General features: G+C 65.2%; 1 protein-coding gene across 1 annotated transcript; it reads left to right on the top strand.

Moving 5' to 3' along the window:
• Positions 1 to 2,621: 2,621 nt before the first annotated feature.
• SLC6A9 (solute carrier family 6 member 9) lies at positions 2,622 to 20,020 on the top strand. Its single transcript, XM_086754103.1, has 14 exons — positions 2,622 to 2,768; positions 5,109 to 5,255; positions 13,736 to 13,892; positions 14,035 to 14,166; positions 15,165 to 15,417; positions 15,504 to 15,636; positions 16,024 to 16,158; positions 16,240 to 16,343; positions 16,422 to 16,659; positions 16,748 to 16,882; positions 17,133 to 17,232; positions 17,494 to 17,594; positions 17,782 to 17,952; positions 18,176 to 20,020. The coding sequence occupies exons 2-14, from the start codon at positions 5,226 to 5,228 to the stop codon at positions 18,386 to 18,388; spliced, it is 1,902 nt and encodes a 633-aa protein (XP_086610229.1). The 5' UTR covers positions 2,622 to 2,768; positions 5,109 to 5,225; the 3' UTR covers positions 18,389 to 20,020.
• Positions 20,021 to 20,308: the final 288 nt, after the last annotated feature.

Raw genomic sequence — 20,308 nt, 5'->3', positions numbered from 1 at the left:
GTAACCCCCAAACTCAGGGGCAAGCTCTGGACCACACTAGGGCTCCGAGCACTCAGGGGTTGCCATGGCCCCCTGCTGCAGGCCTGGTGCACAGGAATTCTCCGTAGATTGCTGTGTTTCGGCCGGCTCAGCCCTCTCTCAGGTGCTGTGAGTTAGCATTTCCTCCCCACCCTTCACCCCTCTGGATCCCTGCCCGCATTTACCCGCAGTTTCCCAGGCAACAGCACCCATGGAGATGGGAGAGGAGAGGCCATGGCGCCACGATGCCACTCGCACGCCAACCCATGTCCCCCACGAAGATGCCACAGCCACCATGAGGTCACTGCATCTGCCTGCGTGGGGAGGGGGGGAAGCCACCAGTCCCACAGACTGGAACGGCACCGGGGAAGTGGTGCTGTGGCATCACCCTCACCACCCTGCAGGGACTTGGGGGACACTGTGATACCTGCCAGCCTAGAGCAGGACGGCTGACCTGCCAGGGGCTGCGGGGCCCCTCCTCCTGTTTCCTCAAGACATGGGAGAGCACACAGAGATGTGCAAAAAGGGAGCGAGACCCTGAGGAGAGGGGTTGAAAGCATGAGTTTCATTCAGGGAAATCCATCCCAGGGTCAAATCTGCAACTCCACAGCTGGCAGCTCCTCTCCAAAGCCCAGACCCTGGGGCAGGGGTGCGGGTTGCAGCCGGGTCCTGGCTCTGAGACAGGATGCCAGGCTTGGGATACTGGATTTGGGATGCCGGGTGTGGGAAGCTGGATTTACGTGCTGGGTGCCGGATTTGGGCTGCAGGGCAGGGTGCGAGACCAAGCACAGCAAGGGTGCTAGCAAACAGCCTGGCTCCTGGTGCTGAGCAGCCATGAGCGGGTGCTGGGAGGGCGTGGGAGGACCTGAGCACCCTCCAGTTTCGCAGCTGCCTTCCCCTTCCTGCTGTGGGTGCCCTGCCTCTGACTTTACAACACTTGTAAAACGAAAGCAGCGTCAGCGCGTGAGTGCACTGGCGCCGGCACCATCTCCCATCCTGCAGCCCAGCACCCTGGCGAGACAGCAGCGGTGGGGCCCGCAGTAGCTGGCCAGGCACCCCTGGGGCACCCACTCCACCGCCACCCCATCCCATGCTGAGGATTTCCTTAACCAGGCAGCAACCCGCAGGGATAACAGGGATCCGTGGAGAGACAGGTAAGGGATGCTCCCCAAGTTGGTTGGAGCACTGGAGCGGGGGGGGGGGAGCAGCCCTGGGTTGGGGTGCAGGGCTGTGGAGGCGGAAGGGACTAGAGAGCACCCAGTGGGATGCGGGAAAGGCTGTGCTGTTGGCACATTTGGGGTGCTGGGCTGTGGGGCTCAAGGCCCCCACAGCACCCCTGCCATGCTCCTCACAGCCTCCCCAGGGCCCTGGTGCGCAGCACGTTCTGGGAGCTGGAAGGGATCCAGGGGGCAGGGCAGGGCAGGGTGCTGGGGTGCAGGCACCCGTCCCGGCATGCGAGAAGCCCAGCGGGAAGGGGAAGGGAAGGAGGGGAGGCCTCGGCGAGGGGCCAGGCGAGGGTCAGCCCCTGGTGCACCCGTCATGCATTACTGGAAACATCTGGCCTGGGCTGCGGGGGCGTGTACTGGCTGCACACATGCACATGGGTATGAGGACACACACATGCACATATGTATTTATGGGTATGTGTATTTCCGTACATGCATCCACACCTGTGTACACTCAAGTTCGTGTGTGCATACGTACACATACATATGTATACACAGGCGTGGAGGCTTGCACACACATGTAGATTCCCACATACACATGTATGCATATAGATACAGACATGTACACTTACATGTGTATACACAGATACACACACACCTTAATATGTAGGTATATCTGTACAGATTTGCATGCATACACATGTGTGTACATGTGCTAGCAATCACACTTGCAGCATGCACATGCATGGACATACAGGTGTGCGTGCATGGACCCACACACATGCAACAGACATATGCACACACACATGCACACATGTACAACAGTCACACTAACCACACGCATCCTGGCCGGAGCCTGCGGCCATCCCCCTGCCCGGGTTCATCCCGGTGCTGTGTGAGTCTGTGCGTCTGCACGCTGCGTGCGAGTGTTCCTCTGTGTGTGCTTGTGAGTGTGAAAACACGCGTGTACAGACGCATGTGTGCCCTGTAGAAGCCTGTGTGTGACCATATGTCCCATATATGTCCCCGTGTGCCATGTGCCTGGGCAAGCCTGCATGTATCCCTGGGTGTCCAGGTGCCTGTGGGCTGCAAGTGCTCATGTGTGCCAAGCATGCCATGTACATGCTCAAGCGTGCCAAACGCATAGTGCGCCCACGCGTGCCCGCGTGTGCCCACATGTGCCTGCGCACGCCCATGCGTGCAGCGTGCCCGTATGCGCCCTGTTTACCTGCGTGCCCACGCGTGTGTATGTGTGCCCACTTGTGCCCACGCGCGCCGTGTGCGCTCTCACACCCCCCCAGTGCCCGCGCCCCCGGGTGCGTGTGCGGGTGCTGGGCGCTGGGGAGCGAGGCGACGCGGGGGGCGGAGCGACTGCGGTAGCGGGGGCGAGAGGCGGTGCCGGTGCCGGCCCCGGCCCCGGCCCCCACCGACCTCCAAACTTTCATTAACTCGGCAGCACCGGCGGGGGCTCCGGGCCTGGCGCGGCACCGGTACTGGTACCGGCAGCGGGCCGGGCGAGGCGGGGCGGCGGCCCCGTGGGCTCACCCGGCGCGGCGGGAGGGGCCGGGCAGCGGCATGGGCACGGTAAGGGGCGCGCACCTCCACCGGTATCGGGTGCCCAGGCCAGCCGGCAGCCGCGGGAGCAGCGGAGCGGGGGGAAGGGCGGGGGAGGGGGGGTGCTGCCGGGAACGCGGGGGGGGCCGGCGGCGGCGGCGGAGAGGGGTTCCGGGGCGGTGGGACCGGGGACACCGGGAGCGGCACCGGCAGAGGCCCCCCGCCAGGACGGCGGCGGCGGGAGCGGGATGCGGCCCGGTCCCGCATCTGTTGCTCTCCCGGCGCGATACCGGTGAAGCGCGAGAGGGGGGGGCGGCGGGGAAGAGCGGAGCCGCTCGCCGCTACACCCCGGGGCGGAGGGGGGGGCGGCGGGGACCAGGGCGGCCCGGCCCGGTGGCGGGGGTGGGGGGCTGGCGGTAATTTTCCACGGGCATGTGCTGGGGCGGCGGAGCAGCCACCACGTGGCGGCTGATGTAACCGGGCCCCCCCCGCCGCCGCCGCCGCGCTACACCGGGCGGGGGTGGGGGGGGTGCCGGGCGGCGCGGCCGCGGCCGGAGCCGCCTCCCGGGGGAGGGGATGCGGTGGCGGGGGGAGGGGGGCAGGCCGGCCCGCTGCCCGCCTTCCCGGGGTACCGGGGAGCCACGGCGGGTGCCGGCGGAGGAAGTGGCCTCGCAGGTGGCAGCGGCTGCAGCCGGGGGAGGGGACCGGGGGGCTACATCCTGCGGCCGGACATCCGTGACTTTCCTCTGGGTGCCGTGGACTGCCACCTCCGCCGAGGTGTGAAACCCCAGCCGGGAGCCCCCGTGGGTGCCCAGGTGTCCCCACTTCCACGGTGCCGCTCGTCCCATCTTTAGCTACGAGCTGCCTTGCCCTCAGAGCTGTCACGGCATCCCGGCACTCCGGGAGAGCGCTGCATCCCTGTCCCTGCCCAGCTCTCCCAGGGGATGCCGCAGCCTCGGGCATCCTCGCATCCATCCCGTTGCTGCCCTGCGCCTGGGCGCCCGCCTCCCTGCCAGGCTGGGAGCTGAAGCCAGCAGCATCCACGAAGGCACTACGCCTTATCAGCACCTGGCAGACCCTGTGGGGGGTGACGGGCCATCCCCTTGGGTCCTCTCCCCTCCTGGGACAGTGTAGGAGTCTCACGGCTGAGTTCAGGGCCACAGAGTGGGCAGCTTTTGGTTGGCTGGCAATGGCCAGCAGCGGGGAGAAGGTCCGGCCACTGGCCCCGCGCTTCCCAGCGCCGAGAGATCCCTGTGCCGCGCGAGCAGCTGGGCTTGCGGCAGTGATGACATCTTGGCTCCCCTTGGAAATGCAGCCGCTCCTGGGGAGGGGTTTGGTGGTGGGATGTGCAGTATCTGCTGGCAGCAGCCTGCCTGTGCTGGAGGGGCTGTGGCCAGGGCTGGGGGCTCGCCCTGCATCCCCCAGCCTCCTGCCCTTTATCTCTGCTGCCCATGCTCCCTCCCCACGGCTTTGAGGCCTCTTGCCCCTCTGCTGATCGCTCCAGACCCACGGCAGCCTGGGACAGGCCCTGGGGTGCTCGGCTGCTGATGGTGGCAGTGGCTGGGGACCCTTGGTAGGGATGGGGGTCCTTCCCCGGCCAGCAAGGGCACCGTGTGCTGATGTGGGATCTGCAAACACTGGTGCTGTCGCACGGACAAGCAAACTGGTGTTTTGCAAGAGGTGCTGTCCCTCCTGGCAAGGTCAGGCGCCGGTGCTCTTCTGGGGCCCCCAGCAGCCGCAGGCTGGGGCAGGGGTAAGGCAGGGGAGGCAGCTGCCTGCGCCCATGCCCTGTCTGGCAGCACCTGGCACCCGGCAGAGCCCAGCGGCTCGGCCCCCCTGCGCCGCACGTGCACGCGATGCACCGGGGCAGAAGGGAATCGTTTCCCATCTGTGTCCTGCGCGGCAGCTGAGCCCTGAGCTGGCCCCGCTCAGCGCCCAGTCCCAGCACTGCCGTGTGCTGCAGCCACTTCGGCTTCTGCCCTCGCTGGGGGAGAGCTCGGGGGCCCCGCTCCTGCCCACGGCCCCTGACGCCCACCCACCGGGACGTGCCCGCAAGGTCATCATCTACAGCGGGTAAATCTTTAACTGCTTCTTTGGAAGCATCTGGGAGCTGCTGCTCGTGTGGGTGCCAGGGGGTTCGGAGGTGCCAGAGGGGGTGGGAGCCAGCGGGAAGAGACCCCTCTGCCAGCCTACCCAACCCTGGCCCTCGCGTCCTCCGCCAGCCCCGTTGCCATGTGTCCTGCGGGCAAATATAGGGGAGCGTCCTGCCTGGCACAGCCCCCCAGTTCCCAGAGGGAGGGGGAGGCCCGGGGCGGGGACATACCCACCCCACCAGTCACGTCTCTCTTGGTGTCTCTCCCCTCTGCCCAGCTCGCTCTGACGGTGGATTGAAGCTCGCTGGTGCTGGTGCTGCAGCCAGCGCGACGGAGAGTGGAAAGGTGACGGACCTCACGGCGGGCAGCTGGCACCGCACTCCAGCCTCCAGGGATGGCCGATAAGTGCAGCGAGGGGCTGCTGGTAAGTGCTGGAGCGCGGGGGGGATGCTGGCATGGGACACAGCCTTGGGGACCTGGAGCAGGACACTGGGGCTCCTGTAAGGCTTGGGGACCCCTGGACGGGGTTGTGCCGCTCCGATACTCCCCCAGAATGATGCCTGTGGGGCAGATGTCAGCCACCACTCACCCTGAGCCTGCTGCCTGCAAGGCTCCCTGGGTGCGGTGTCTCACTGTGCCTGAAGATGCTATCGCCCGTCTCAGGCTCTCTGCCCAGCCTTATCGCCCGCCCCAGCTCTCCAAGAGGGTGACAAAGGCGGGAAAGCCCTGGCAGGGAGGCTCCTTCACCTGCTCACAGTAAAGGGCGCGGGTGCCCCTCTGTGCCGGATGGCCCTGGAGGGCTGCTTACCCTCTGCCTGCCCCAGCAGGCTCTCCTGGACTGGGCTGGTAGGACGGTGTGCAGGTAGAGTTGGGTGTTCCCAGGCACTGGTGCGGTGCCTGACCCTCCATCCTTGCAAGCAGTGTGGTGCGGCGTGCTGGGTGCTGCCCTGCACTCGCCTGTGTCGGGGGGGCAGGCTGTGGTGTCCTGAGTGGGACATGCCTTGAGTGTGCCCTCCTTGGAGGGCTGTGATGGCTTCATGCTTGTGGCAGCTCTGCTGTGCGGTGAGTCGTCTGGGAGCCCTGAGCTCGGCTTCCCATGCCGGGCTGCTGCACTGCGCCTGGCAGGTAAGCCTAGGCTCAGCTTGGCTCTTCCCTTTTTCCTGATGGATGGGAGCTGAATGCTGGGGCTGACACGATTGCCGGGCCCTTCCCTTCCCGGGGGGCTTCCCGAAATAGCTGCACGCTCCAGCCAGAGGGCCCAGAGCCAGGGCTTCCCTGGGAAGCCGAGAGCCAGGGGAGCAGCGTGCCCAGCAGACACTTCCAGCGCACTTGTGTGAATGCAGCTTCTCCGCTTGCATGTCCCAGCATGGCCCTGGCTGCGCCTGCAGTGAGGAGCCCAGCGCTGTCCTGCCCGCGGCAGGTAGTGCAGTCAGGGCGGCCAGTGGGATGGGAAGGTGGGTTTCAGCAGGAGAGACCCTTGCCTGAGAATGGGGATGTATCTGGGCTCACCCAGGGGTCTGTCAGGGGGACGTGCTCCTGCATGTGTGGGACACTCACTGTGGCTCCATGCTGCTGCTGTGTCCTTGCCCTGACTGGAACAGCCGGCATTGCGCGGGGTGAGGGCCAAGCCTGGCATCTGCAACAGGGAGCCAGAGTGGGACCACCCACCTGTTCCCAGTCAATATTGGTCAATATTTAACTCGCTTCTCGGAAGTAGCTGACCAGCTCGTGCTGGGGCCAGAGCGTGCGGAGAGGTGGGGACGGGTGGGGGACCACAGGGTCTGGAACGCCCTGTGCTGGCCACCCTGGCCTGCAGCTTTGCCCGGGGCTCCCCTGTTTGTGGGGCTGAGAGGACACCCCTGCGTGGGGCACAGAGGTGCTGGCACAGGGGCTACGGGAGGAAGGCAGGTCCCTGTGAGAGCATCCCCGCTCCCAGAGCATCCCCGTGCTGCGCCAGCTGCGAGAGCCTCGGGAGGAGCAGCGGCGGGACAGGCGCTGGCTGCTGAGCTGCCTGGGTCACTGGGGAAGGGAGCTAATCTCCTTGGCCTGCCTCCAGGGCCCTGCCAGTCGCTGTCCCTGCCTGTCCTCCTGTCCCTGCCCGCAGGTGCGGATCCTGCCGCCGCAGCCCCCAGCCTGCCTGGGCTCCCGCAGCGCAGCCCCTGCCTAGAGCTGTGCGTGCAGCGGGTTTGCGGTGACACTTGATGTGCCCGCTGTGGCCAGCCCGGGGAGGGACAGGGGTGCTGGAGGCAGCAGCTAGGCGATGTGCAGCCGTGCCTCAGTTTCCCTGCCTCTGAGCTGCAGCCTGCGCCTTCCCGTCAGTCCCGGGGTGACTAGGGTGCCATGCCCTGCTTTTGCAGGCTCTGCATTTTGTGGATGGCCCTGGGAAGCTCTGTGTCCTCACTTCAAAATTGCAGGCAAGAGAGCGAGCGGTGCCCCTCCACCCCTCCCAAACCCTGCAGAGGCCATGGCAGAGGGTGCCCAGTGGGGTGCAGGGCAGGTCCAGGGGCTGGCTCAGTCCTTGTGTAGCTGGGCAGGGGCGTCCCCGTGGGGCCACAGGGGAGCAGGGAGAGTCTGACAGCTTCTCCCTCCCCAGCCTTTAAGGACATTTTGTTTTGTCCTCCTCAGGGCGCTTTGTTCAGGCTCCAGCAATGCCAACGGCTCCTGGCTTCCAGTGCTGTCTTGCCGGCACGGATGGGCAGGCTTCGGCCGTGGTGTCCGCGTCTCAGGTGGGCTCCTGCCGTCACCCCAGCCCACCCCAGGTGGACACAGGGGCACTGCTCCGGTGTCAGAAGTTAAGGACTGGGAGGGCCCTGCCTGTCCCAGACAGCCCCAGCGGTGCAGTGCCGCGGGCAGGGGGGCCAGCGGGGCTGCGGAAGTGGCTCTTGGCTGTGGGAGCCGTTCCTGGAATACCAAGGGGCAGTGATGGGGGGGCTACCGGGGGATTTTTCTGCCTGAGCGCCCCAGGAGAATCATGTCTGCCCCAGGAGAATGGGGCTGGAGAAAGGCAGCCCTGGCGGGAAGCGCCTGGCTAAGGGATGATGACACCAGGCAGGTCCTTGTGCATTGTCCCTGCAGCCCTGCTTGGGGACAGGATGGCGGTAACTGGAAGACCCACAGCCATCGCTGGTGCGCTCATCACCCCTGCCTCTCTAGTTCAGCCCAAGCACTGCCAGCCAGCTGGGATGGGGACTGGGGTGTCAGGGAAGGTGAGGGTCCTGCTGTAGGGCCTTCTTTTCCGGCAGTGTGCCCCCTTGGGGCTGGCAGTCCCCTCTGCCTGCTGGCTAGGCTGCCAGGGGAGCAGCGCTGTGCTTCTGCGGGCTGATGCAGGACCCTACATCCCCGGGATGGGGCAGTGGGTTCTGCCGTGCTCAGGCTGCTGTGGTGGGTGTGAGAGGCAGTGTGCCCAGCTCAAGGTATCTGGTGGTGGCATGCAGGTTGCCTGGGCAAGGTGGTGCAGTTGAACCGGGGCATGGAGGGATGCTTGTGTAGGCGCGTTGTGGGGTGTCAGGGCATGGGAGGTGCCTGGCTGCATGTGGGGCAGGGCTGGAGATGTGAACTGGGAGGGCTGGGCCGGGGTTGCTGGGACTGGCACAGCGTGGGGTGGCTCTGGGCTTGCGTACATCCCGTGGGGCACGGTTGGGTGCTGCTATCCTATGGCTGGGGCATGTCCCAAGCTGCTGGATGGTCGATGCAGTAGGGGACAGCCACAGGCACTGGGTGCCAGTGAGTGGAGGGGGCTGAGCACCCACCCCGCACACGTGTGCCGTTCACGTGTGTGCCCGCGGCTGCCGCTGCCCGGACCCCAGATGGTTGCCCGAAAGCGCTGACCCGTCCCCCCGCTCTCAACGCGCCATCACGCCTCGCTGGCGCCTTGGCTGCGCTCCCAAGCCGGGGCGCAGGACTGGGAGCAGCTGGGGCACCCTGAGCCTGGCTGGGGGGCACCCCACACTCCTGTGGGACATAGCACCCTACTGGGGTCCCATCCCACACTAGCAAGGGGGCAAGCGGGGAGGCCGTGGGGTGCTCCGGTGGCAGGAGGGCTGTGCCATGACCGGCCAGATGGTCCCCTGCGGGGCAGTGACCTTGTGAGGGTTGCCATGGAGACCCCATGATGTCGCCAGTGGTATGACATCGATATGATGTCAGAGTGAAGTAGTGTGGCACCAGGCTGGGGATGTGCCAGCGGGCAGACTTGTCCCCGCACCCCCATTCCCCAGCGGGGCCGTGCTCGGTCCCCACAGCCCTCGAGTGCCGGGGGTTGGAGTTGGGCGTGCAAGGCCAGGCGGCTGCGTGGGTGACAGGCATAGGGGCAGGAACACCTGTGTGGGGCTGGGAGTGTTGGGGCACGGGAATGAGGGGCACCAAGGGAATGCGGCCCTCTGCCATGCTCCAAACGCAGGTCCTCGCCCTGGCCAGACGGGCAGCGGTGCCCGCAGGGAGGGCAGCGCTGCCCACCGGAGCGTGCAAGCAGCTGGACCCCACTAATGAGGCCTCATTAAGCAGGACAGGGGCTCAGCTCGCTGTGCATCCTGCCCTGCCTGCGCCTGCTGCAGGAGGGGCTGCCTGACTCCTGGCGGGGGGGAACTGAGGCATGGGGGTTGCCTGTGGCATGGGGCAGGTAGGAATGGTGCTGGGCGGGCAGTGTGGTGGGACGCCGGTGCCGCAACGGGGCGGGCAGCGAGGGGCTGAGCCTGGCCGGGAGGCAAGCGGGGAGTGGTGCCAAGCGCTGGAGGCAGCGGGCGGGGGGAGGCAGGCTGGCGGGCAGCTGCTGTGCCGGAGCCTGAGATGCCAATGAAGCTGGGGACTCGCCGAGCCGGCCAGCTGGGCCCCCCCAGGACCCCTCAGCAGGTCAGTGGGGAGGTGAGAGCAGGGTTTGGGGGGCAGAGTAAGGGGCAGAGCTGGATGGCGGCTGTGCCAGCACCATCCCCGCGCGGCTGTGGCTCTCCAAGCCCCTTTGTGCTGGCTCTGAGATGACGGCTTTGCAGGACTGAGGCACAGCTGCAGCTCTGTGCTGTGGGACGCTGGGGAGGCACCCCAAGCTCCATGGCTAGGGACGTGGGGTGCCCTGGGGAGGGAGAGTGCAGTGTGGCACCAAGCCCCTCCATGGCCTCAGCTGTGTTGGGAACAAGAAGAGATTGCCTGACAGTTGTGTGTTCGTTAACTCTGAAACCTACTGATTGCAAGAGGGGTGTACAGCGCCCCTTTGCCTTGTTCAGTGCTGGAGGGGCAGAGTCTAGCTAAGACCCTTCCACCCATCCCTTCTGCCCTCTCCATTTCATGGGAATCAGCAAGCAATGTCAAAGTTTGCCCCAGCCCCCCATGGCGTGCTGGGGCTGGGTTTACCGGGGGTGGATGGCAGAGCACAGTCAGGGCTGTCGGTGGGGCTAGGCAGGCTCCCCACATTGAGGGTGGTCAGGGCTGTGTCACACTGTGGGGCGCGTCCTGCCATTTGTACATCCCCCTCAGCTTTGCATCACCCTGGCCCTGGGAGTGCCCCCTCGCCTGTGCCCATCCTGGCACTTGCGGCTGATGCTGCCACTGCCCGGGACCGTGCCAGATGCCTGTGACTCTGCCACGCCGGGGCAGGGGCACACACAGGGCTGGGTACTGCAAAGAGAGGGCAGGGATGGCTGGGATGTGCCAGTGGGGCTGGCAGAGCTGGGACGGGCAGGCTGGGAGGGCACAGCAGCCCCTGCCGTGGGGCTGGCACTTCTGTGTCCATGTGTGTTCATCACCCCATGTGCCAGGGGCAGGGAGTGTGGGAGCTGATTGCAGGGGCACCTTCCCACCGCAGCACCCAGGAGCTATGGACAGATGGAGAGGGGTGTCCCAGGTACCTTCACCACATCACCCCATCCCTAGGGATTCCTTTCCAAGTCACCCCATCCCTCCATCCCCAGGGACTCGCAGCCCAGACTGGAGTTTGCCTGCCCTAGGCATTCTGCACCCCATTTCCCTGCCCTGGAAGAGCAGCTGTTTTGGCAAATGGTGTAATTAATTAACATCTGTGTGTCTGCTGCATCACTGGTGACTGCATCACCATCGCCATGGTGAAGAGCAATGACATCAGGCTGTGACATCAGGGGCCTGATTGCTACCCTGCATTGGCATTGCAGGAGCAGCCCTGGCACCCCATTAGGGTGCTGGGGAAGGAACTGGGGGGGTCCATCACTGGTTCAAGGGGGAGCTGGATGAGGCTGATGCCCCACGGGGCTGAAATACCTCTCTGGGGGCAGTGTGCTTGGGGAAAAAGAGTTGGGGACCACGCTGGAGACCACGCACATCCCCTCCCAGCGTCAATCCCACTGCTGCCACAAACTTCCCAGCCATAAATCAGAGCTCCTTTGGGAAGTGGGGGGCATCCGGGCACCCCAGCCAAGCTGTCATTGTGCGAGGCAATGCTGCTTAGCATGAGAAAGGCTCTGGTGCCAGGCAGTGTGATGGATGATGCCCACTCTGCTGGGCTGGGGAAGCTTTGGCCATGGCAGGGGAAGGTCCATGGGGAAGGGGGAGGAAGGATGCCCCAGGCACCCCTGAACGTCCCCAAAGGGACGTTCGGGGTGCCCGGGGCATCCTTCCTTACCCTTGATGTTTGCACCCAAGCCAGGCATCTTTGGGGACTGCATGGGAACACGTGCATGGAAAATTTGGGAAGTGGGATAAGGCCACTTTCCCTATAGACGCTGCATCCTTGCTGGGGGGGAGCTCCCCCTTTGCAGCCCAGCTCTGTCCTATCCACATAGCAGGGATGTGGCAGGGGGGTCTCATCTTCCCGGATGCCTGGGTTCTCTGTGTCCCCCCTCCCCTCTTTTACCGTGTGGGGTTGGGAGGGAGGTTAATGAGTGTAAAGGACGGGGTGACCTTCCTAGATTTGGGGAAAGGGAGGGTTGTAGCATGCTGAGGGGTGAGCATGCAAGCGTGTGCACACGTGCGCATGCTTGTGCACGCATGGGAACAGATGTGGCTGTTCCCTTATTGGGGACAAGCATGCTGAAGCCCCAAGCTGCAAGGAGGGGGGAGCATCGCAGAGGCCTGCTGCTTTTGTTACACTAGTGCCAGGCAGCTCAGAGCTGGGATGCCCCATTGGGCATAGTGGGTGAAGCTGTGCTGGAGTCACCTGAGCAGAGGGGTGGCCCTCTGACTTTGGGACAAGGATGAGGTCCCCTTTGGCCACCGGGGCTCGAGGATGAGCCAGGGCCATGCAATTGTCATCCCGTCCCCCTCTAGACCCTTTGCCAGGGAGGCTGGAGCATTGCCCGCCCCCCCCACTGGCTGTGTTGCTCATTAGGAGCCTCGTTAGTGCGAGCAGCTTAATCAGAGTCTTCCCAATCCGATCAGCCTGCTTGAGCAGGCAGCGTGCCCTGACGTGGGGACAGTGCCAGCGTCTCCTTGAACCAGGACCCCTCAGCCCCACTCCCACACAGCACCCCACAATAAGAGCCTCCCCTGGGGGGGCTCCCCCAGCACCTGCAGTTGCTGTGAGCTCATTTCTGACAGAGCCTTTGCCCATGGGGTCTGAGGTGGGCACCCCAGTGCCCCGCCTGGGCACGCTGAGCGCATGACCCCTATAGCCCTGCCCAAATTGCCCACCAGTTCCCCCATCACCCCTCTTCCCACAGCCCCACGCCCCGGCAGCCCCCACCCCCCCTCAGCCCCTGGCGCGTGCAGGCCCCGTTCGCAGCAGATGGCTTTGTTTGGCAGCGCGGTGCCGGAGTCACCGGGCATCACGTCCCGGCTGTGCCGGCCCTAATCGAATGATACGGTTAGGTGCACCGCGCCTGCTGCCCGCGCCCCGCCGGCGTGAGCAGATCCGAAGCGACGGCTCCCATTTGCGGCCCACTCGCTGCCCACGTCAGCCATCGCGGCGAGCACGTGGGGCGGTGGGGAGCAGTGTGAGTGGGCATCGGCACAGGGACATCTGTGGTGGGGAAACGGGCACCACGGAGCTCTGGCATCCTCTGAGGGTTGCTGGCACCCCATGCTGCTCCCATGGGGTCGTGGGTGCTGTGGGGCCATGGACTGACGAGAACCCTCAGCCCATCCACCCATCGCCTGGCATCAGGTGGGGATGAGAGTGCTCAGGGCACCTGCAGCACCCCAAAAATGCCATCTGCCCCTAGCCCAACCTGCTGGAGCTTGGCAGCTAGTGTGAGCCCAGGGCCACGCTGGGACAGAGCCATGGGGTGACGGGTGCCATCTCCGTCGGGGGTGACGAGCACCCGTCTCTGTTGTTGTTGTCATCCCCGGTGTGAGCTGGCATTGTTGGCAGCCGGCACAAAGTGCCATTTTTTGCCCCCGGCCAGCCTCTCCCAGGTCCCCTGCGGTGAGGGGCGCCTGGGTGCTTGGGCTGTCCCCAGGGGACCCACCTGCACGAGACCCCCTGCTCCGCTGTCCCAAGCACCGTGCCCTTGCTGGGCGCTGGGCCGGCAGCAAGACCCCAGCTGCTTTTCCTGGGGGGGCAGCCAACCACTCCACCTGCCCTAGTCACTGCATCCCACTCCCCACTGAGGGGGGTCCCGCTTCACCCCAGGGGTCCCAACATTTCCCCCCAGTCGTGGGCAGTGGCCGCCCAGCGGGGCCTCTCTTGATGGGCACAGAGAGGGGGGGGCGGCGTGGGAACAGAGGCCCCTTTGTGCTCGGGCGCCCGGACCTGCTTTGTATGAGTTGCAGGCTCTTCCTTCGCTGCAGCCGGGCTCCAGGCAGAGCTATTCATCGGGGGGGCCGCCGCCGCTGCCCTCCCTCCTCCTTGGCACTGCCTTTGCGTGGCGAGGCGGGGGAGCTGCCATGGGGGAGGGATGGGGCAGGATGCGGGGGACCACCCAGTCCCGTTCGGCGGCCATCACCCCTCCGATGGGGCTGGCGGGGGGGTCCCTGGTTGACGCACCGCGCGGCATCTCTCCGCAGAACGGCGCCGTGCCCGGAGAGCGGGGCAAGCAGGACAAGAGCGTCAAGCGCGGCAACTGGGGCAACCAGATCGAGTTCGTGCTGACCAGCGTGGGTTACGCCGTGGGGCTGGGCAACGTCTGGCGCTTCCCGTACCTCTGCTACCGCAATGGGGGAGGTGGGTGTCGGGGAGCCGGGGGGGCGGGGTGCCCAGGGGCAGGGGAGGGGGTGCATGCCAGGCCCCAGGTGCAGGGAGGTGGGGGGGCACGGTTGTGCCCAGGGTTGTTGCCCGCTCTCACCCTCTGATTCCTGCCTGCCAGGTGCCTTCATGTTCCCCTACTTCATCATGCTGGTGTTTTGCGGCATCCCCCTCTTCTTCATGGAGCTCTCCTTTGGGCAGTTCGCCAGTCAGGGCTGCCTTGGCGTCTGGAGGGTCAGCCCCATGTTCAAAGGTAAGGGGCTGCCCGTCCCCACCAGCATCCCCCCACACGCCCCGTGTGTCCCCTGCACGCGCACCTCTGGCACGCTGCACAGCCCTGCACGCCTTGCACACACACGCCTTGCACACACAGGGTTCCGCTGTGTGCACACCCACCCTGGGCCATACTGCCCTGCACACCCAGCCTGCCCCGTGCCCCATGCATGCATTACACGTGTCCCTGCACACGCGACGCATCCCCAGTGCACGCCCCAGCCCCGCACTGGCATCCACTGCAGCATTACACATGCATCCCTGCACACGCCACACGTCCCCAGCGCGTCACTCATGCAGAGGCCACTCAGGTTCCCTGAACATGCGTGAGTGTCTGTGGCCCCTCTGGCTGTGGGCACGCTCCTGCGGTCCCTCCCTGCTCCATGGGCGGTGGGTGCTGGCCCCACACACGCGGGCGCTGCCTGTGCTCAGAGTTTGCCATGCCACGGCTGGACCCCGCACAGGGTGCACCTCCTGGCACGCTGGCGTGCTCCTGAGCTGCCAGCTCCCCTGGCACACGCCTGCGTGCTGCCTGCTGGGTGACGGGCAGCCCATGCACACGCTCCCACCCGCATGCTCAGCCTGGGATGCGTTTCCCCATGTGGCATCCGTCGCCTGCCACCAGGTAGCTGCAGCCCTAAAGTCACCGTGGCCATGCAAGGAGAGACCCCCACCCAGTGGTTCTCCAGGGCTGCCGCCCCCAAGGGTTTGCCGGTAGCCTTACAGGCCATGCACGCTCTGTGCGTTGCCACATGTCCCAGGGGAACCTCAGCACCACAGGGCTTGCTTGGAGGTGGAGGACCCTGTGCACGGTGGCGGGCTGAGCCACGTGGTGCTCCCCACCCCAGTGCCACAGCCAGGCCCCAAGCCGCAGCGTGGCTGCAAGGCTGCCGACAGCGCCGCCCGCTCTCCCCGCACCACGATGTGCCATACTCATGCCGCACCGTGCCGCTCACCCCTCCCCGGTGCTGTTCCCAGGCGTGGGCTACGGGATGATGGTGGTGTCCACATACATCGGGATCTACTACAACGTGGTGATCTGTATTGCCTTCTACTACTTCTTTGTGTCCATGACGCGCGTGCTGCCCTGGACGTACTGCAGCAACGCCTGGAACACACCCGACTGCGCGGGGGTGCTGGACGGGAACCTCTCCAGCCACGCCGCCCTCAACCTCACCCACCTCCTCAACACCACCCAGAAGCGCACCAGCCCCAGCGAGGAGTACTGGAGGTACCGGGGACGGGGACGGGGGTGGGGGTGGGGGGAGGTGGTGGTGGTGGGGCCATGCTGACGCTGGCTGCCCCTGCCCTGTGCAGGAGGTACGTACTGGACCTGTCCGATGACATCGGGAACCTGGGTGAGGTGCGGTTGCCCCTCCTGGGCTGCCTCGGCGTTTCCTGGGTCGTCGTCTTCCTCTGCCTCATCAAGGGCGTCAAGTCCTCGGGGAAGGTACCCTCGTGTTCCCCATCTAGGCCCCGCCCCCTGTGTATGACCACGCCCCCTCTGCAGTTAGCCACGCCTCCCTAGGTATAACCACCTCTATTCGGAAGGTACCTCCCATTCTGGGCATGGCCCCACCCCTTCTGTGCACAGCCCCACCTCTTTTAGGCATGGTCCCAGCCCTCTGTGCGTGCCCCTCCCACTCTGGGGAGGGCCACACCCCTTGTGACCTGGTCACACCCCTTCTGAGCACAGCTCCTCCCATGTGGCCATGGCCCCGCTTCCCCTGGCCGTAGCCGCTCCCCATGGAGCCTATCCTCTCCTCCTGGTCCGTTGCTCCATGCTCTGGACCATAACCTGTCCCGGGCCCCGCCCCACTGATGTACTGCCCCACAGGTGGTGTACTTCACAGCCACCTTCCCCTACGTGGTGCTCACCATCCTCTTCGTGCGCGGCATCACGCTGGAGGGGGCCCTCACCGGCATCATGTACTACCTGACACCCCAGTGGGACAAGATCCTAGACGCCAAGGTGAGCAGGGACGAGGAGTGGTGGGTGGCTGAGGGGGGAGTAGGGCTGGGGGACACAGCACTGACCACCCCGCTGCCACAGGTGTGGGGTGACGCAGCCTCGCAGATCTTTTACTCGCTGGGCTGTGCCTGGGGTGGGCTTATCACCATGGCCTCCTACAACAAGTTCCACAACAACTGCTACCGGTGAGTGCCCAGCCATGGCCTCCCAGTCCCCCTGTTGCCCCCCAGCCCCACTGCCAGCCCTGACCCCTTTCCCCATAGGGACAGCATCATCATCAGCATCACCAACTGCGCCACCAGCGTCTATGCCGGTTTTGTCATCTTCTCCATCCTGGGCTTCATGGCCAACCACCTGGGTGTGGATGTCTCCAAGGTGGCCGACCATGGCCCCGGCCTGGCCTTCGTCGCCTACCCCGAGGCCCTTACCCTGCTCCCCATTTCGCCCCTCTGGTCCATCCTCTTCTTCTTCATGCTCATCCTCCTGGGACTGGGCACACAGGTAGGTCATGGTTGGGCCAGCGTGTTGGGATGGGGTGGTGTGGTGGGGCCAAGGTGGTGACGTGCTGCCCCTTCCACCCCATGCACAGTTCTGCCTGCTGGAGACACTGGTCACAGCCATCGTGGACGAGGTGGGCAACGAGTGGATCATCCGCAGGAAGACCTTCGTGACGCTGGGGGTGGCTGTGGCAGGCTTCCTGCTGGGCGTCCCACTCACCACGCAGGTAGGTGACTGTGGTGACAGGGTGCCATTACCATGGTGACCTTGCCCCGACACCTTCAGCCATGTCTGCATTGTTGCCATGACCGCCCTGGTGATGGTGACACCCAGGGCTTGGTGTTGCCATGCCAACCAGACTAAGTGTTGCCATGACAACCCTGACATCGGACGTTGCCATGCCAACTGCGGTTAGTGATATCTGGTGATGGCGGTGGTACCGCTGGGGCAGCTGTGCCAACAGGTCCTTCTTGCAGGCGGGCATCTACTGGCTCCTGCTGATGGACAACTACGCTGCCAGCTTCTCCCTGGTCATCATCTCCTGTATCATGTGCGTGGCCATCATGTACATCTACGGTAGGTCCAACTGCCTACAGCCAATCAGCAGGCAGGGCTGCCCCAGCCAACCAATGGGGAAGGGAAAGGGATTGCTAACTTCTGGCCAATCAGCGGTTTCTTGTGTGCTAACTGGCTGAGGTGTGCAAAGCCATTGGCCAATTGGGGCAGCCGTTACCTGAGGAGCTTGGTGGGTCCCACCATGGTCTGGAGCTGGTGGTGGGCAGGAGAAGGTTGGGGCTGGGGGGTCCCGCCGGGGCTGACAGCCACTTGTCCCTGTAGGGCACCGCAACTACTTCAAGGACATTGAGATGATGCTGGGATTTCCGCCCCCGCTCTTCTTCCAGATCTGCTGGCGCTTCATCTCGCCCGCCATCATCTTTGTGAGCATCGTGACCGTGGAGCATGGGAGGAGAGGGCAAGGATGCCACCTGGACCCCCTCCACTCGCCTAGCCTGGGGAGGGTGCTGGGCTGCAGGGGGACAGTGGGATGGGGCAGAGCAGGGTGTTTGGGGGGTGCAGGGCAGGCTGGCTGCTGCCCACTGGCTGATCCTGCCTGTCCCTCCCCAGTTCATCCTGATCTTCACAGTGATCCAGTACCGGCCCATCTCCTACAATGACTACGTCTACCCCGCCTGGGCCATCAGCATCGGCTTCCTCATGGCGCTCTCCTCCGTCATCTGCATCCCCATCTATGCCATCTACAAATTGTGCCGCTCTGAGGGGGACACGTTACTGGAGGTGGGTGGCCGGGGGCTAAACCTGCCTTGCCGTGTGCCACCTGGGGCAACCTGCAAGGCCGTCCCCAACCCTGCTGGAGCTGTCAGCACCCTGCAGTGGCTGCGTGCAGGCAGTAGCTGTGGGGCACTCCATCTCCAGGTGCCCCTGGGAGCTGCTGGCATGCTGGGGGTATGCTGGGGCAGGGAAGCATGGTGGGATGCTAACCCTGTCCTCCTCTCTTTAGCGCTTGAAAAATGCTACCAAGGCGAGCAAGGACTGGGGCCCGGCGCTGGCAGAGCACCGCAGCGGGCGCTATGCCCCGGCATTCAGCCCCTCCACTGAGTCCCACCTGGAGGTGCAGCCCCTGCAGCCGGAGAAGAGCCGGAGCGAGGTGGCGGCTGCCTCCCCTGTGCAGGGCAGCAATGGCTCAGCTCACAGCCAGGACTCCAGACTGTGACCCCCTGCCGTCCCCCCACCCCCTCTAACCCCTCTTGCGCGGTGACACTTCTGCACCTTCCGCTGGCGGAGCCTGGCTCCGGGCCGCACCGGACCGCAGGGGGCTCTCAGCGCCCGTCCCCAAGACTCCTCACCCCACTTCCTCGCCGGGTAACCCCCCCACCCCACCCCCCACCGTGGTTAACCCTTGTGTTTACGGTAACCCTTGTGCGCGACGCTGGGACAAGAGAGGAGGGGGCACAGCCCCGGGAGGGCCGGGAGCCAGACGCACTTTGCAGGAGCCCTGCCCTGAGCAGGGATGCACAGAATATTGGTGGGGAGGAGGGCAGGATGCTCCCCAGCTCCCAGCCCCACCCACAACTCAGCAGCCTGCTTCGCTGTGGGGCACCCTCCTGGCCTACCTGTGGGGTGGGACCAGGGCTGGGGCACGCCAGGACTGCCCACAGCCGCCCCAAGCTGTGTGTGCACAGGGCCATTATGGTGGGGGGGTGGCACTACAGGGACCCCCAGTCTCGGGCGGGCATCCGCTGCGGCTCAAAGCCTGCAGGGTCCCGCGGGTGGCTGTGCCCAAGGACGGTGCCAGGCACCGGGCCAGCACAGGAAGATGGGGGGCAAGCACACTGCCCGCACGGGCAGCGGAATCTCACGGCACGAGACACAAGCACTTAGAGCGCACATGTGCACACACGCGTGTCTATGGTATGGGTACGCATGTGGCGTACGTGGGCACGCACATACATACGGTACGCCAGGGCTCTGCAGGTGGCGAGCTGGTATCCCCCCTCACCACCCCGTGTACCCCTCCACCCTGTGGCCCCATGGAGGGGCTGTGGGTGCCCGCCGGGGTGGCCAGGCACCACCAGCAAAGCTGGGTACAGCCACAGGCAGCATGGGCACGGCCCAGCGCTGCTGCCTGCCCCACGGCGAGGCAGGAGGCTGAGGAGCACTTAAGCCTGGCCAAGGGGTGACAGGGCAGGGCCAGGGTCCAGCTCTGCTCAGCAGCCCCTGGCATGGGCAGGGGGGGACCTTCCATGGTGCTAAGGGGGAGCAGGACAGACTGCCCCCCCCGCCCCCCCACCCCAGCTGCTGCTAGCGAGAGGTACCAGTGGAGACGCAGAGGGTTGCACCAGCCTTCTCGCTCCGAGCCCTCCGGGGACGCTTGGTCCCCAACCAGTATTAGTGGAGCAGGATGCACTGGCAAGGCCAGGTGGTTTTAAATCTGTCTTCCAGTTCCAGCCAAAGGGTTGGAGCTCTATATTTGGGGTGGGACCCTTCCCACCCTTGCTGCTCCTCTCCCAGTCAGGGCCCTGTGCTCCCCGTGCCACAGCCCCAAGGCTGGCACAGGGACATGGTGTGGCTTGGCACGGCAGCGGGAGGCGGTGGGTGACGGACGCTGAGCCCCAGCAGGACGTTCCAGCTCCCCTGGCCCTATTCCAAGCCCCCGCCATGCCGCGGCGAGGGGCGCAGGTTCCTGCATGGTGCCCGTGCCCTGCCCCACGTGTCACGCCGCTACTCTTCACCTCTAATTGTTAGCAATAACGCGCGCGTCCCTGGGCAGCGCTGCCTGTGCCAGTGTCCCTCCCAGTGTAGAGGTCTAAAGTATCCTAGATTTTAATGAAATTTATATTCCTGAGGCTGTGTGCTGCTGTGCCCTTTTTTGGGGACCCTGGGGCAGAGGGGAGTAGGCAAGTGAGGGACCACATCCTGTGGGTGCAGCCCGCTCCCCCTTGGGTGCCCAGTACCGGCACTGGGCAGGCTGGGTGCTAGGGAACGCTCCCCTGCCCCATTCATACCTACAAATCCAGCTGGAGCCTCAGCGAAGTATGTGGGAAAAGGGCTTGTCCTTGCTGGGGGAGATCATTGTCCCCAGGGGAGGGAGGGCAGCAAGTGTCCCACAGTGCTGTGGGGAAGCTGGCTTTGC

The sequence above is a fragment of the Chlamydotis macqueenii genome, chromosome 8, assembly GCF_036417535.1.
Source record: "Chlamydotis macqueenii isolate bChlMac1 chromosome 8, bChlMac1.mat, whole genome shotgun sequence".
In the NCBI taxonomy this organism is placed as follows: Eukaryota; Metazoa; Chordata; class Aves; order Otidiformes; family Otididae; genus Chlamydotis; species Chlamydotis macqueenii.
Note: the sequence above shows the minus strand (reverse complement) of the source record. Positions and strands in the feature narration are given on the sequence as shown.

Excerpts from the sequence above, each read along its gene's own strand:
- SLC6A9 (XM_086754103.1), top strand. The coding sequence starts at position 5,226 with ATGGCCGATAAGTGCAGCGAGGGGCTGCTG. Across the intron at positions 14,167-15,164 it reads GGTCAGCCCCATGTTCAAAG|GCGTGGGCTACGGGATGATG; the intron begins GTAAGGGGCTGC and ends TGCTGTTCCCAG. Across the intron at positions 17,233-17,493 it reads GGCCATCATGTACATCTACG|GGCACCGCAACTACTTCAAG; the intron begins GTAGGTCCAACT and ends TTGTCCCTGTAG.